This window comes from Oncorhynchus clarkii, chromosome 19, assembly GCF_045791955.1.
Source record: "Oncorhynchus clarkii lewisi isolate Uvic-CL-2024 chromosome 19, UVic_Ocla_1.0, whole genome shotgun sequence".
Taxonomy (NCBI): Eukaryota; Metazoa; Chordata; class Actinopteri; order Salmoniformes; family Salmonidae; genus Oncorhynchus; species Oncorhynchus clarkii.
The window spans coordinates 39,110,724-39,126,606 of NC_092165.1; the positions used below are offsets into that span (position 1 = coordinate 39,110,724).

The 15,883-nt window shown below is 46.9% G+C and overlaps 1 protein-coding gene across 14 annotated transcripts in view; it reads right to left on the reverse strand.

Moving 5' to 3' along the window:
- LOC139375161 (spectrin repeat containing, nuclear envelope 2b) overlaps positions 1-15,883 on the reverse strand; it is a 143,586-nt gene that overhangs the window by 71,154 nt on the left and 56,549 nt on the right. For 12 of the 14 annotated variants that reach the window (XM_071116696.1, XM_071116688.1, XM_071116699.1 and 9 more), the window contains 12 exons: positions 15,740-15,869; positions 15,029-15,202; positions 11,780-14,935; positions 8,364-8,561; positions 7,960-8,115; positions 7,475-7,716; positions 5,217-7,293; positions 4,771-5,105; positions 4,462-4,606; positions 4,165-4,365; positions 3,664-3,923; positions 1,275-1,434 (listed from right to left, as the gene is read on the reverse strand). In XM_071116696.1, coding sequence (XP_070972797.1) covers positions 1,275-1,434; positions 3,664-3,923; positions 4,165-4,365; positions 4,462-4,606; positions 4,771-5,105; positions 5,217-7,293; positions 7,475-7,716; positions 7,960-8,115; positions 8,364-8,561; positions 11,780-14,935; positions 15,029-15,202; positions 15,740-15,869 — 7,234 coding nt within the window. The remainder of the gene's footprint in view (positions 1-1,274; positions 1,435-3,663; positions 3,924-4,164; positions 4,366-4,461; positions 4,607-4,770; positions 5,106-5,216; positions 7,294-7,474; positions 7,717-7,959; positions 8,116-8,363; positions 8,562-11,779; positions 14,936-15,028; positions 15,203-15,739; positions 15,870-15,883) is intronic. The other 2 variants (XM_071116698.1, XM_071116687.1) reach the window with 2 other exon arrangements.

The following is a 15,883-nucleotide window of genomic DNA, read 5'->3' on the forward strand; positions in this document are numbered from 1 at the left end:
CAGCATGAACCCTCTTCACCTCCCACCTAGCAGCACACAGCTAATGAGAGGCTATTCACAGTCCTAGTCCACAGACTGAACATGAAAATCAAACGACGATAGGAAAAACACGACCAGTGATGCAGATGAAATACAGCACAACCTGGCTCTGAGACAGGGACCAGGGCAACGCCACATAGGAAGCTGCATGTGTGTGTGTGTGTGTGTGTGTCAGGGAGGTGACATCAGTGCTGGTCTGAGACTGGGACAGATGCACCAAGAGGATCCACTTACAAGGTGGAACAAAAAGAGGCAGGTATGGGGGGGCTTTAGAGCCCTTTCATAGACCCTCTCTGAGTAGAGGGGGGTGGGGAGACATAGAGAAAATGTTGGACAAGACTCAGGTCTTTAGACAACACTAACACTGGTCCCCTCTCATCCACTGAGTACCAAGACAAAGCTCCGGGGAAGGTTGATAAAACTAAGCTAGCTAAAGGGATGAGGGCCCAGCCAACGGTTATATTCAAATGTGGCACTTTGTTGGGGAACTCTTTCACTGAGCTAACAGTCTCACTGAAGACCTTCATTACAACAACCTTTCAGCAGTGAAACTCAAAACCAACCGCCACATACAGTGCATGGTGGAATGATAGAATCGGGAAATATATAGTACAAATCATTAATTCTATGAATTTCAAATTAGATAAAAATGTGAACCGTGCAATTTGGAAGAGATATTGTCTTTGTAAACGTTTCCTCTGAGTTGATCATGTTTGTTTGCAGAGCACAGACACAGCATTGTGTTGTGGGTACAGGGATGGGAAATACCTACTCATTAGAAGCCCGTTACGCATGCATCACTGTACAGAGGGGAGGGGGTTGTTCAAATCTCAACTATGCACTTATCCCTATGAAATATATTAGCATTCACAGTAGGCTATGCTATAATTTGTCAAGAACACAAACAACCAAAACCACCTCAATAAGCAACACACTAAATATGAAAAAATATATGGACAATTCCATAAAATACAGTAAATTACTGAAAAGGACAAGTAAACAGTATTTTGTCATTAATTCTACTAATTGTAGTCTACCATATGCTTCCATAGGAGGATGATAAAAGCAAAATCCCCAAATGCCATGCTTCAACTGTGGAACCTTTCAATCTGGCACTCTTAACTCCTGCATGCTGCTGAGAATATTTGCTAAATTACTACACTCTGCGTGTATAGGTACATTGTTTTGTCCACACTGTGTGATGTTAAGGTGTTGTGAGACAGAGGGTTACCCACATGTAGCTTATGTGTGTTGGGACACTGCTCCAGCTGTGACAGGAGGTCTTCTGCAGTCACCAGCCACGCCTTCACCCCACTCAGCTCCTCCCTCACCTTGTCCCTCTCCTCCACCTCCGTCCGCACCACACACCGCCCCAGCATGCTCTTCTCCTTCAGACTGTAGACACAAACAGACAGGCAGGTCTATAGTGCACCAAACAGCTGGCTAAAGTCTTAGTTACAGTGCCTTCGGAAAGTATTCAGACCCCTTGACTTCCTCGGCATTTTGTTATGGTACAGCCTTATTCTTAAATTGATTTAAAAAAAATCCTCAGCAGTCTACACACAGTACCCCATAATGACAAAGCGAAAACAGGTTTATAGACATTTTTGAAAATGTATTAAAAATAAAAAACTGAAATACCTTATTTACATAAGTATTCAAACCCTTTGCTAGGAGACTCGAAATTGAGCTCAGGTGCATCCTGTTTCCATTGATCATCCTTGAGATGTTTCTACAACTTGATTGGAGTCCACCTGTGGTAAATTCAATTGATTGGACATGACTTGGAAAGGCACACACCTGTCTATATAAGGTCCCACAGTTGACAGTGCATGTCAGAGCAAAAGCCAAGCCATGAGGTTGAAGGAATTGTCCTTAGAGCTCCGAGACAGGATTGTGTCGAGGCACAGATCTGGGGAAGGGTACCAAGAGATGTCTGCAGCATTGAAGGTCCCCAAGAACACAGTGGCCTCCATCATTCTTAAATGGTAGAAGTTTGGAACCACCAAGACTCTTCCTAGAGCTGGCCGCCCGGCCAAACTGAGCAATCGGGGGAGAAGGGCCTTGGTCAGGAAGGTGACCAAGAACCCGATGGTCACTCTGACAGAGATCTAGAGTTCCTCTGTGGAGATGGGAGAACCTTCCAGAAGGACAACCATCCCTGCAGTACTCCACCAATCAGGCCTTTACGGTAGAGTGGCCAGACGGAAGCCACTTCTCAGTAAAAGGCAAATGACAGCCTGCTTGGAGTTTCCCAAAAGGTATCTAAAACAAGATTCTCTGAAAAGATGAAACCAAGATTAAAATATTTGGCCTGAATGCCAAGCATCACGTCTGGAGGAAACCTGGCACCATCCCTACGGTGAAGCATCATCGCAGCATCATGCTGTGGGGATATTTTTCAGCGGCAGGGATTTAGAGTCTAGTCAGGATCGAGGCAAAGATGAATGGAGCAAAGTACAGAGAGATCCTTGATGAAAACCTGTCCCAGAGTGCTCAGGACCTCAGGCTTGGGCGAACGTTCACCTTCCAACAGGACAACGACCCTAAGCACACAGCCAAGATGACACAGGAGTGGCTTCGGGACAAGTCTCTGAACGTCCTTGAGTGGCCCAGGCAGATCCTGATCTTGAACCAGATCAAACATCTCTGGAGAGACCAGAAAATAGCTGTGCAGCAATGCTCCCCATCCAACCTGACAGAGCTTGAGAGGATCTGCAGAGAAGAATGGGAGAAACTCCCCAAGTAGAAGTGCTGTAATCACTACCAAAGGTGCTTCAACAAAGTACTGAGTAAATGTAAATGTCATATTTAATTTTTCTTATTATTTATAAATTAGCAAACATTTATAAAAAACTGTTTTTGTCATTATGGGGTATTGTGTGTAGATTGATGAGGGAAAAAAACAATTTAATTAACTTTAGAATATGGCTGTAACGTAACAAATTTTCGAAAAAGTCAAGTGATCTGAAAAGCTCTGCATATCACTGTGAATCAAAAACAGCTAGCATGGTACATAACCAATATAACACATAGTCCATTTAAAAAAGAGATTTAAAAAACTCTACTCTCTTACCTTGACTTCACAAGGAAAAGAGTTTCCTTTGGGAACTAAAGCTGACACCAAAATCAGGATGCAGAGCATCATCTCAATTCAGGTATTTAAGTATTTCACAACCTCTGCATCTGTGATTGTCTATCTACACAGTAGGCATGTGTGTGTATGCTGTGGATGACTGAGTAGGTATGAGTGTGCATCTTTCTGCGCTTGTTGTCCTGAGTGGAGAGGCACAGCAACCCTTTCCCGACCCACTTTTCCCAGAATGCTCATCCAAGTGTGAATGTGTGGAGCCGCTGGGAGTTTGAGTACCTATGCCCTGCACTACCACAGAAACACTGATTGGTATGACCATCAATGCAACACGCTTGGCTTTTAACACTTGTCTTAAAGCCTATAGTTGTTAATTCATGCCATATGGGCATATGCTGGCATATGGGGATTTGTGTCTTTGAGAAGTGGGAATTAAGTGTAATATTTGCGGCACCACACACTCAGCTCCTGAAACAACAATACCAAACAATGTGTTTCCTGTCCTGTCTGTTGTATGGTGGTTGACCTCTCACCTGCCATAGCGGTCCTGCATGACCTGCAACTGTTGACACAGCGGGTTGGGCGGGGCCTGCTCCAGGTGGGCGGGGACGCCCAGCAGTCTGGCGATGCGGAGCTCGAGAGCTGAGAGAGCTCGGTGCTCACAGTCTAGCCTGTCCTGGTACTGGTCCCAGTACAACAGCAGCACCTGCAGCTCTTCCCCACACACCTTTTCCCTGGAGTCATTTGGCAGCTCAGCCTCCACTTGCTCCAGCATGATGGACGCTAGCTCCATCTGAAAGGATAACAAGAATTGGAGTTAATGAGTCAGTCTGTAAAATGGCTGCTTCCAACCTGACTTTCTGTGCTGGGTGTGTAGGGAAGAGGGGGGTTTCTCTCTATATTGTGTCAATCATTGGCTGAAAGAGTTTGGTAGATTTTATATCGCAGGGTTGAAAACAATTTAATTTCAACTTAATTTCAAAGCAATTTTTAAGATTGAGGAAGAGGTGTCCAGTATCTATCATGTAACTCACGCTCTTTGTAATATCACTCCATTCGTCTGCCCTCTGATTTGAGTGAGTCTTCAGATTGCGGGTGCAACGCTGCAGTCTTGCCACCTGCCTCCAGAGCGCGCTCACCGCCCCCTCCCTGCTGCAACGGCAACCCTGCTCCGGGCACCACTCCCCCAAACACTTTAGAAGCCCAGTTACAGAGTCCACCTCCTCAGACAGAGCCTGTAAGGGAGACAGAAAGTGGTGGGTAAAAAATAGATATTTAAAAAAAAAAGAGTTAACACTACGAAAAATGTGTTTAGCATTCTTTCCCCATACCTTTAGCTTAGCTTGCTGGTCGGTGCAGTCTGTGAGAGAGCTGACTTTGTGAGAGTGACAGTAGGAGAGATGGGTCTCTGCGCTCTTTACACACTGGCAGATCTCCTCATGGCACTTCCTATACCTTCTGTGATACTCAGCACACCTACCAAACACAAGCCACATATCAATCAGGCGTCACATCAATAAGACTACTACAAATGGCATTAAGCATTAGATGGTTGGCTTGACTTGGCAGTTGAGTTTTACAATCATTTCACTATCATGACTGTATCTAAGGTCCTTTGACTCTTAAGAGACAGTTTCTACCTCTGCAGGGCCTCCAGTTTGAGCTGGGCCTGGGCCTGGAGGGTGGACATCCGCACCAGGAGCTGGCTCAGCACCTCCCTCTGTAGACACTCCACCATCTGGGAGCAAAGGTAGTCATGCTGGAGGGCCAGGGTCTGGATCTGGCTTATATGGGAATGGAGCTGCTCCTCCATGGAGGCCAGGGCCTGCTGGATGTCCCTCAGCCTCTCAAGGCAACCTCCGACTGGGGCTAATGAGGGATGGAGCAGGGCCTCAGCCTCCTGGAGGAACCTGACAGCACCACTCACAGCTCCAGTGTAGTCTCTCAAAGAATTCCGTGCCTGGGAAACGCTCTCCTGAAAAATCATCACAATTTGTTACATGAATAGTCAATTACCTTTTAAATTAGTAGAACATGCATTTAATATGGTTTTGAAACACAATCAACCAAAAACAAAACAACTTGCCATTCGTAAGTCACATTCATTCAGGATTGCATTCTTCAGGTCTATCAGTTCACTATACTCCGGGGATCCATCCTGCTGTCTAGTTCCTTTCTTGCGCTCTAGAATCTTCAACACCCTCAGTCTGCACTCCACGGTCATCCGCAGGGTCACAATCCTCCAGTGCTCCTTGTCGACGGCTTCCTCTGTGGGCTCCACTTGGCATGGTTGCTGCAGCTCCCGCTGGATGTCCCTTAGGAAGGCCAGCACAGCTCTCTGCTCTGACTGGAGGTGCACCTCCTTCAGCAGGCCCCACTCCAGGATCTGGATGTTGTTGATCACAGTCATCTCCCAGGTTTGGAAGCTCTCCAGGTTATGCTTAAGCCGCCCACGCTCTGCAGACAGCTGTGAGGGATAGAGGTCCTGGGAGATGCTCTGCAGCTCATCGGCAGCCTCCTCACACAGTCTCTTTATCAGAGGGAGCTGAGTGAGGATGACCTGACCAGTCGTGTACCTCTCCTCCTCCCCCCTGTTCTCCTCCTTGGTCTGGAGGACCTGCTCCTCCACATTTTCTCGCAGTTCCTCCACACACTGCCTGAAGGTGAGGTACCTCTCGTGTTCTTTGGCCTTCATACTCAGCGTGCTCATTTTGCAGTGCAACTGGGAAATGACACACAGCAGCTCTTGTTTCTTCTCCTCAGGGATGAAGGGCTGCAGCTTGTCCACCTGGCACTTGTGCTCCATGATCATGTGTTTAAACGGCTCAATGGTGCTTAGAGTCTGCCTGGTGACCGGGAACCTGTGTCTGTTTAGGTCCACCAGCATCTGTCTCAGGCTCTTCTCCACCGTGGTCACCTTCTGCCTAGATGCATCTTGAGTCTGAAGGAGTTCCTCCAGCTCCTGCTGGTTAGCTTTCTCATAGCTGATGATGCTCTTGATGTCCTCCTGGAGGTTTGTGAGTTTCTCATTGAGGAGGCAGTTCTCTGTGATGCTGAGCTCAGAGGCAATGTCTCTGCTCCTCATGAGAAGAGCCTCGGACACAGCAGCCTGTTTCTCCGCCTCTACCAGGGTCTCCTGAATCTGTCTGACTCGGCGATCCAGGTCTTTAGCACTCTGGCCCTCCCCCTCTCCCCTCCTGGAGGCTTCTCTATGGAGGTGACCCACCACCCAGGAGTCCAGGTCTGCTATCTGCTCTGACATATTCTCTCTAGTCTGCAAGCCTGACTCCATCTCCTTCACAGCCTTGGCTAGCTTCTCTGTGGTGGACCTGGACAGACTCTCCAGGCTGACCAGGGAGGAGTGCACCATGGGGACCTCATCAGCCTGGTCCAGCTCTGGGAGCAGCTCCTCCACCTCCTCCACCAGGGCCTCCAGCTGGGCCTGCTTGGCCGCCATCTCCCACTGCAGCTTCTTCAGGTCTTTGATCTGCCGATGCACCCCCTCAGGGAGCAGGGCCACCTTCCTCCTCCGGCCCTCGATGTCGCTCTCCATCTGCTTGGCCCAGGCAAAGGCATCCATCATTACCTTGTGGATCTTATTCATGATAGGGTTGTCACTGCTGGGGGTCTGAGAGGACACCTGCTCTCCAACACGATCCAGCTGCTCCTTGACCTGTTGGAGCCCCTGTTCTATCTGCCTCATCTCCTTCTCATATAGGGAGCTGTGGGCCAGAGCCTCTGAGCCCTGCTGCAGGTAGAGGTATTTCTGCTGAGCTGCAGTCAGCTCAGCATTCACCATCATCAGCTCCTGGGCCCTCTTGCTGTCCCACTGGATTGTAGTAGAATGGGGTGAGCCTGTAGCCTTTCCTATGACCTCCAGTTGCTCCTGAAGAGAGGAGATCTCTGTGAGAAGGCTGCTGGTTTCCCTGGCATAGCCATTGACACAGTACAGGGTCTTCTCTGAAGCTCTCTCCAGTGACCTCCACTCTTCCTGCAGGCCTATCTGCTGGATCTGTGCAGCAGCTCGCTTTGCCTGGTTCAGGTGGGGGGACAGCTTGGTGAGAGTGAGGGTCAGCTCCCCCATGACGGTCCTGTCCTCCTCCATACCCCGCAGAAAGGAACGTAGCTCCTCAGCTTCTGCTGAGCTGCTCTCCACTGGGGATCTGCACACAGCATGGTAGAGGGGCATTATTAAAAAAAACGGAGCATTATAGACATATTCTCCACTATTCACTAGGCAGTATGACCATCAAATTGTATTGTGAAATTAGAAAATGCCTAATATTCTTACTGATAAAAACTAAAGTAAATCTATTCATCAGAGACTGCAGTGACAACACTCACGTTGTGAGGGCCTCCAGCTCTCCAGACAGTTTCTCCAGAGTGGCCTTGACTGTCTGTGTCTGCCTGTCCGTCTCAGTGACCAGCTGCAGCTGGGCCTCCTTACAGTGGACAGCTTCCGAGGCATCCCACACTGCTGTGCCCCACTGGCTCTCCACATGCTCAAAGGCCTCCCGGTCTGCAGTCTGAGCCTCTCTGGGCTGGGAGAACACAGACACCTGGGTCTGAGCAGCCTGTCTGCATTCCTGGAACCACAACATACAAAACACAGCATGTTCACTCTAGGAATAATGATCAACTGACTCAATAGGACAGACTTGAAAAGCTTATAACTTAAATATCAACCTCTATGTTGACATTTAAATGGGTTACTATTGTGAACTGTACTGTGGATTATGGTGTGGGTTTCTGTTGTGCATTGCTGATGTGGTTTTCTGGTGTGTTGTGTGTTGCTATTGGGTTGCGGTTTATTTTGGCCTGGCTCTCACCTCGGCCTCCTCCACCTGCAAAGCCATGGCTGCGGGGCTGAGGTCTGCAGGGCGGTTTCTGCAGCCTAGTACCCTGACCACCAGCCTGCTCAGACGAGCCTGCAGGTCAGCCAGAGACGTGTTCAGAATCCTCATGGGGTCCTCCCAAGGTTTAATCTGTGGGTACACACAAAGAGACAGTATGACCATGTGGACAGTGAACAGTGTGGTGCACTTCGACAAAGATTGAGATACTAATAATTCAAGCTATTGTAATACGTTTTTTCCTTGCCAGGGCAATTTTTTCTGAACTGCTCGCACAAACGTTCAAATATCAGACACATTTCAAACACTAATACAAAGCATTACTATCACAAACTGAAAAATGTGCATGTGCAACTCTGCACAGTAACCTTTGAGCGTACCTCAATGAGAATGCTCTTTGGTCCAGTTTGTGACAGGCGCTGGATGTCAGTGAAGATGTCCTGCATGGTGGGTCCTTCTGGTACAGCTGGGGTCTCTTTTTTCACAAAAGGGTCTGGGGTTAGAGTCTCCTTCTTTACAACAGGGACTGCTGCCTCAACAGGAGCTTCTGGCTTATCTGTGCTGCACACCTGTTGCTGCTATGAAAACCAAAATAACAATTAACCTGTGAATGAATAGCGGGCTTCCAGGCATTCACCAAAGCCTACGTCAAACCTGTGGTGTCAAAAACCACGGTTGGAAGCGGAAAAATAATACTCCCCACAACAACACTCACTGCAGTGAAGTGAACACTAGAGTGGGCAGGATCAGTGTTTAGTCTTTCTGCCTATGACATTATAGAGAGTGACATCATGAGAGAGGCGGGCAGCTCACATTCCTGTCCAGGAGCCGTGTGTTCCGTGCAAACACAGGTAAAGACCTTCCTTATATATATATATACAGTGGGGCAAAAAAGTATTTAGTCAGCCACCAAGTGTTCAAGTTCTCCCACTTAAAAAGATGAGAGGCCTGTAATTTTCATCATAGGTACACTTCAACTATGACAGACAAAATGAGAAGAAATAAATCCAGAAAATCACATTGTAGGATTTTTTATGAATTTATTTGCAAATTATGGTGGAAAATAAGTATTTGGTCAATAACAAAAGTTTATCTCAATACTTTGTTATATACCCTTTGTTGGCAATGTCAGAGGTCAAACGTTTTCTGTAAGTCTTCACAAGATTTTCACACACTGTTGCTGGTATTTTGGCCCATTCCTCCATGCAGATCTTCTCTAGAGCAGTGATGTTTTGGGGCTGTTGCTGGGCAACACGGACTTTCAACTCCCTCCAAAGATTTTCTATGGGGTTGAGATCTGGAGACTGGCTAGGCCACTCCAGGACCTTGAAATGCTTCTTACGAAGCCACTCCTTCGTTGCCCGGGCGGTGTGTTTGGGATCATTGTCATGCTGAAAGACCCAGCCACGTTTCATCTTCAATGCCCTTGCTGATGGAAGGAGGTTTTAACTCAAAATCTCACGATACATGGCCCCATTCATTCTTTCCTTTACACGGATCAGTCGTCCTGGTCCCTTTGCAGAAAAACAGCCCCAAAGCATGATGTTTCCACCCCCATGCTTCAAAGTAGGTATGGTGTTCTTTGGATGCAACTCAGGATTCTTTGTCCTCCAAACACGACGAGTTGAGTTTTTACCAAAAAGTTATATTTTGGTTTCATCTGACCATATGACATTCTCCCAATCTTCTTCTGGATCATCCAAATGCTCTCTAGCAAACTTCAGACGGGCCTGGACATGTTCTGGCTTAAGCAGAGGGACACGTCTGGCACTGCAGGATTTGAGTCCCTGGCGGCGTAGTGTGTTACTGATTGTAGGCTTTGTTACTTTGGTCCCAGCTCTCTGCAGGTCATTCACTAGGTCCCCCCGTGTGGTTCTGGGATTTTTGCTCTCCGTTATTGTGATCATTTTGACCCCACGGGGTGAGATCTTGCGTGGAGCCCCAGATCGAGGGAGATTATCAGTGGTCTTGTATGTCTTCCATTTCCTAATAATTGCTCCCACAGTTGATTTCTTCAAACCAAGCTGCTTACCTGTTGCAGATTCAGTCTTCCCAGCCTGGTGCAGGTCTACAATTTTGTTTCTGATGTCCTTTGACAGCTCTTTGGTCTTGGCCATAGTGGAGTTTGGAGTGTGACTGTTTGAGGTTGTGGACAGGTGTCTTTTATACTGATAACAAGTTCAAACAGGTGCCATTAATACAGGTAACGAGTGGAGGACAGAGGAGCCTCTTAAAGAAGAAGTTACAGGTCTGTGAGAGCCAGAAATCTTGCTTGTTTGTAGGTGACCAAATACTTATTTTCCACCATAATTTGCAAATAAATTCATAAAAAATCCTACAATGTGATTTTCTGGATTTATTTCTTCTCATTTTGTCTGTCATAGTTGAAGTGTACCTATGATGAAAATTACAGGCCTCTCATCTTTTTAAGTGGGAGAACTTGCACAATTGGTGGCTGACTAAATACTTTTTTGCCCCACTGTATATACAGTCTATGGTCAAGAGGGCACAGGCCCTTTGTTCTTTGTTCAGACTACATTGTATTCTTTAAAAAAAACATCTAAAAGTACCTTGGGTAGTTGTCCTTTGCTGCATTATGAGTGAGAACATTACAAGGGAGTAAATATTAACATTATCAACATTATCAAAAGTTATCAACAGCTATCAATGTCATTAACAAAAGACTAAGCATTCTTTGTAGACCCAAGCTACAACACACACAAAAGAACATGTGTTTTTTTCCACCTAGAGCCATGCAAACGTGGTGGTTTTAATACAATTTTGGCAATAACATTACTTCCCTGAAGCAACTTCACTCACTGTATTCACTCTCATCTTTCCAACTATTTATTTCACTCTGTCCTCTCTTTGTCTCTCTAGGTAAGACCTCTAACCCTCCTAGCTGCTCTGAGGTACAGGGGCATTCAAAATGTTCTGTCCTTTAGAACAATGTGCCACAGAACCCCAGAGATAAATCAGACTAGAATCATGCCTGTCTCACTTATACAGCTCATATTACAGAGCCTGGAGATAGAACCCCACACGTTCTCAAAACAAACATGGGGGTATTTTACAGCTTTGAGTGAGTGAGCGAGCAATGGACTCACCTGTGGCAAGTCACTGCCATCCGGCTTTGCCCTCTCTGTGCTCTCTGTTGCCATAGCAACACAACCAGGGCGCAGATTCCCAAAACACTTCTTATACAAAAACTTAAGAAGCTTCTTAAGAAAGATAGTTTGTAAATGCAATTCCTCAACAATATATTAAGGTTGAATGATTTTCTTACAAACTTCTCAAATATCTTCTTACAAATCTTCTTAAGATGTTTGTTGCTAGGCAACCGTTTTAGCTAGCTATCTAGCTAGCAGTGGCAATCATGTTAGCATATTTCTTACTGAGATGACTGTTCTAAAACAGTTTTTGGGTTTAAAATAATCAATACTGAAACTTTCAGATGAAGTTAGTGAGTAAATTAAATATGTTCAATTGCTTTCCTGAGCTTTTTCTCTCACTGGCCTGAGTGTAAGGGTTGAGCCATTTTGGAATTAACAACATTTCCAATAACATTATTTTCAAGAATCTAATTTCTTCTTAACTTTTGGCTTAAGGAGAAACATAGGAAATAGCGCAAGAAAATGTTCAAGAACCTTTGAGGAATAGCAACTTTGCTTAATTTTATAGTTAAGGAAAAAATGTCAGAAGGTTTTATGAATCTGGGCCCTGGTCCCTCCTTGAGCTCCTTCCTCTTTCGCTCCTCTTCATATGTCTGTTGTTTGTCTAATTTGGCCACACTTACCTCTGGCTGGCCTTTAGTGCTGCTCTCCCTGTCTTCTTTTCTGGTGCTCTCAGTTGCAGCTGTAGCTCCATGTTGTTTGATTGGTTGGGCAGCATCTCTCTTTGGCTGTTTTTCACTCACTGACTGACTCTCACTTTTGATTTTAGCTGACTGTTTTCTGTCTGTTTGGGCAGTAGCCTCCAACTTCACCTTTGGTTCGGTCAGACTTTCTTGCACCTCACATTGGTCATGTTCACTTCTCCACTCTTTAGCATGCTCTTCCCAGGTCCCTTTGTCCTCAACCTCAATAGCTCTGTCACTCGTTGCTTTGGAGGGTTCTGGTTGAGTCTGTGGTAGGCATGCTTTGCTAACCTCTGCCTGAGATATGTCAATTTCAGTCCACACTGTCTCTGCTTTCTCTGACTGCACTGTCTTAGTGACGTGTGTCTTTGTTTGACTGGGTTGATCAGAACCGATTACCTTGCTCTCCGGTTTAGTCACAGCTGAAGCTTCTTGTTTGACTGGTATGGTTTTCTCTTTGACAGGGGTGTGTGACAGTGGCTTAGCTTGCTGACTGTCCTGGGTGGGAGACTGTTGGCTCTTGGCTGTCTTCTTGGTCCGGGGCAGTGTGGATGGTACTGGTGCTTTTGGTTCGACTTGTGTCTGGATAGAGGTGACAGCAAGGGGTACAGCCACATCAGCCTTCTGTTTACTTATCTCAGAGGTCAGGGGTGATGCGGAAGGTGCTGGTGGAGTTGGTGCTTTTGGTTTGTCCTCTTTCCCAACAGGCTCTTTCTGGACATTACTCACTGTGGGCAGATCCGGTACAATGTACCGTTGTTCAGTCTCAGTTTTGCTGTCCTTCCATAATTCCTCAGTGTTATACTTGACCCTGTTCTCCACAGCTGTGTTGGGCTGTATGTTAGAGGCCTGGGGTAGAAGGGCCTGGGTTGTAGCCTGCTGGCTCTTGGCTGTCTTCTTAGTGCGAGGTGGTGTGGATGGTGCCTTTGCTTTGTCCTCTGTCTGGGTTGAGGTGACAGCAGGAGGTACAGCCACATCGCTCACTGTGGGCAGGTCCAGTACAATGTATCGTTGTTCAGTGTCATCCTTGCTGTCCTTCCATAACGCCTCAGTGTTATACTTTTCTTTGTTCTCCACAGCAGGCTGTGTGTTAGAGGGCTGGGCTTGCTGGCTCTTGGCTGTCTCCTTGGTACGAGGCGATGTGGATGGTGCTTTAGCTTTGTCTTCTGTCTGGATTGAAGTGACAGCATTAGCAACAGGCTCATTCTGGACATCACTCACTGTGGGCAGGTCCAGTACAATGTATCGTTGTTCAGTCTCATTGTCCTTCCATAATTCCTCAGTGTTATACTTGACACTATCCTCCACAGCTGTGTCGGGCTGTGTGTCAGAGGGCTGGGCCTGCTGGCTCTTGGCTTTTCTCTTGTTACGAGGTGGTGTGGATGGTGCCTTTGCTTTGTCATCTGTCTGGGTTGAGGTGACAGCAGGAGGTACAGCCACATCGCTCACTGTGGGCAGGTCCAGTACAATGTATCGTTGTTCAGTCTCAGTCTTGCTGTCCTTACATAACTCCTCAGTGTTATACTTGACCCTGTTCTCCACAGCAGGCTGTGTGTTAGAGGGCTGGGCCTGCTGGCTCTTGGCTTTTCTCTTGTTACGAGGTGGTGTGGATGGGGGTGGTGCTTTGACTACAGTCTGGAAAGAGGCAACAGCAGTGGGCTGAGCCACATCAGGCAAGTCCAGTATAAGGTCTGGTTGTTCAGTCTCAGTCTTGCTGTCCTTCCATAACTCCTCAGTGTCATACTTGACCTTGTTCTCCACAGCTCTGTCCGGCTGGGACTGGGGAAGCCTATTCTCAGGGTGTTCACTGGGCCTTACCGTGGAGTCCTGTGATTCTGTCTGCTGTGGACTGTGACTGGTGGACTGAGTGTCCGAGTCCATTTTGTCAGTATCAAGCACTACTGCTCCGGAGGATATGATAAGTGCGGTGTCACTGCTCATCAGTGGCCACATCTCTGGTGTCTGCACATACACAGTGTCAGTGTCCAGAATGACAGAGGACAATTTCTTCTCTAGTGGCTGCGGTGTGTCGACATCATAACACACTTGGCTTTTTGTGTCAGGGACGTGAGCTTGTTTTACCTGAGATTGTTTTACTTGTGTGTCGTCATGACTACGTTGTTTTTCAGAGTCAATATAAGCATGCTGTGAGCGTAGGGCATCTGTCAAAGATGTCTCCTGATCAAGGCCCTGGTCTATCTGGTCAGTTGCCTGACTAACCGTCTTCACAGTTGTAGTCTCTACTCTTGTAACATGAGTATCACCATGCTCCTTGACTGCAGTTCTCTCTGTCATCAGGGTCTCAGACGATCGACTCTTGGTATCTTGTATTTGGATGGTGGTGGAAGTTATGTCGGTTTCAACCGATCGAGTGGTCACTATCGTGCTCTGTTTAGGCTCTACTGCAGCTTTTGGCACCTGTGTGACAGCAGTTTTATTCTCCTTTGCCAGTTCTTGTGTCATGACAGACCCTGAACTTGGGGCTTCAGTATGCACCATGGCAGTGACAGCTGAAGTCTCTTGTTTGACTGGTATGATTTTCTCTGTGGCAGGGGGGAGTGGCTGTGGTATGATTTTCTCTGTGACAGGGGGGAGTGGCTGTGGTATTTTTTTCTCTGTGACAGGGGGGAGTGGCTGTGGTATGATTTTCTCTGTGACAGGGGGGAGTGGCTGTGGTATGTTTTTCTCTGTGACAGGGGGGAGTGGCTGTGGTATGATTTTCTCTGTGACAGGGGGGAGTGGCTGTGGTATGTTTTTCTCTGTGACAGGGGGGAGTGGTTGTGGTATGTTTTTCTCTGTGACAGGGGAGAGTGGCTGTGGTATGTTTTTCTCTGTGACAGGGGGGAGTGGCTGTGGTATGTTTTTCTCTGTGACAGGGGGGAGTGGCTGTGGTATGATTTTCTCTGTGACAGGGGGGAGTGGCTGTGGTATGATTTTCTCTGTGACAGGGGGGAGTGGCTGTGGTATGATTTTCTCTGTCTGCTTCGTCTTGGCTGTCCTCCTAGGTGGTGCGGCTGGTTTGTCTTCTGTCTGGACTGAGGTGACAGCAACGAGCTGAGTCACATCTATTTTCTGTTTACTCTTCTCAGCTACATCCTGGGAGGGAAAAGGAGAGAAAATATGAATATAAAATGTTGTTGCATTACACAGTTTAACAATGGACTGGTTGGGGATCAGTAAAGTTCTCACTTTCAGAGTCTTGGTGAGAAAGGTGCTGTGTGTGTCTGCATCCCTGAGTGTTGCAGTGGTGTCTTTCTCCAGTCTGTCTGCTTGGTCAGGCTTCAGGCAGTCCACCAGGAACTGTCTGTGAGACAGCACCTCCTTCAGGGCCTTTTGGAACTGCACACCCTCCTCTAATGCAGCCTGAAGCAGGAAGAACCACTGTCACATGTTCTACCATCAGTGAGTGATGAGTGTTTCCATGTTTTCTCAACAACTCTGAGTTCTTGGAATAGTCTATATCCCTGACCTCACTAGCTCTGATTCATGTTGTTTCAACAATCTAGCAAATGGACCACAGTGAGTGGACCTACGTCACGTATTACAGGATGTACCCATAGGCACTAAACAAAGTCCTTGATAATGTTCCTGTAATAATTGGAAATAATGACCAAATTCAAAACATCTACACACTTATGCACCCTGGCAATTACTTCAGCAAGGCATACAGGAATATTGTGTTCCCTCTACAGTTCCATTAATTTGCTCCCATACCCAGGTAGCCAACATTACTGGGAAACTTTCAATTGTATTGTATGTGATGCTCATAAAACTAGATTGTGCAATGAAAGTACAAAAGCTGACACAAACCGAATTACATATCAATTTGGATATATTGAAGACGTTAAACTTCATCATATCAACATTCATTCAGTTTGATTGAGAGGCCTGTGCTATAACCTGGATGGAGGGGGCTGTCCGTGTGGGTGAGGAGTGGTTCCACTGCTGCAGAAGCTGAACAGAGGCTGTGAGGCAGCGAGCTGTGTTCTCAGTGCAGCAGCTCTGCCTCTCACCCAACCTGGTCTTCAGACTACACACACACAG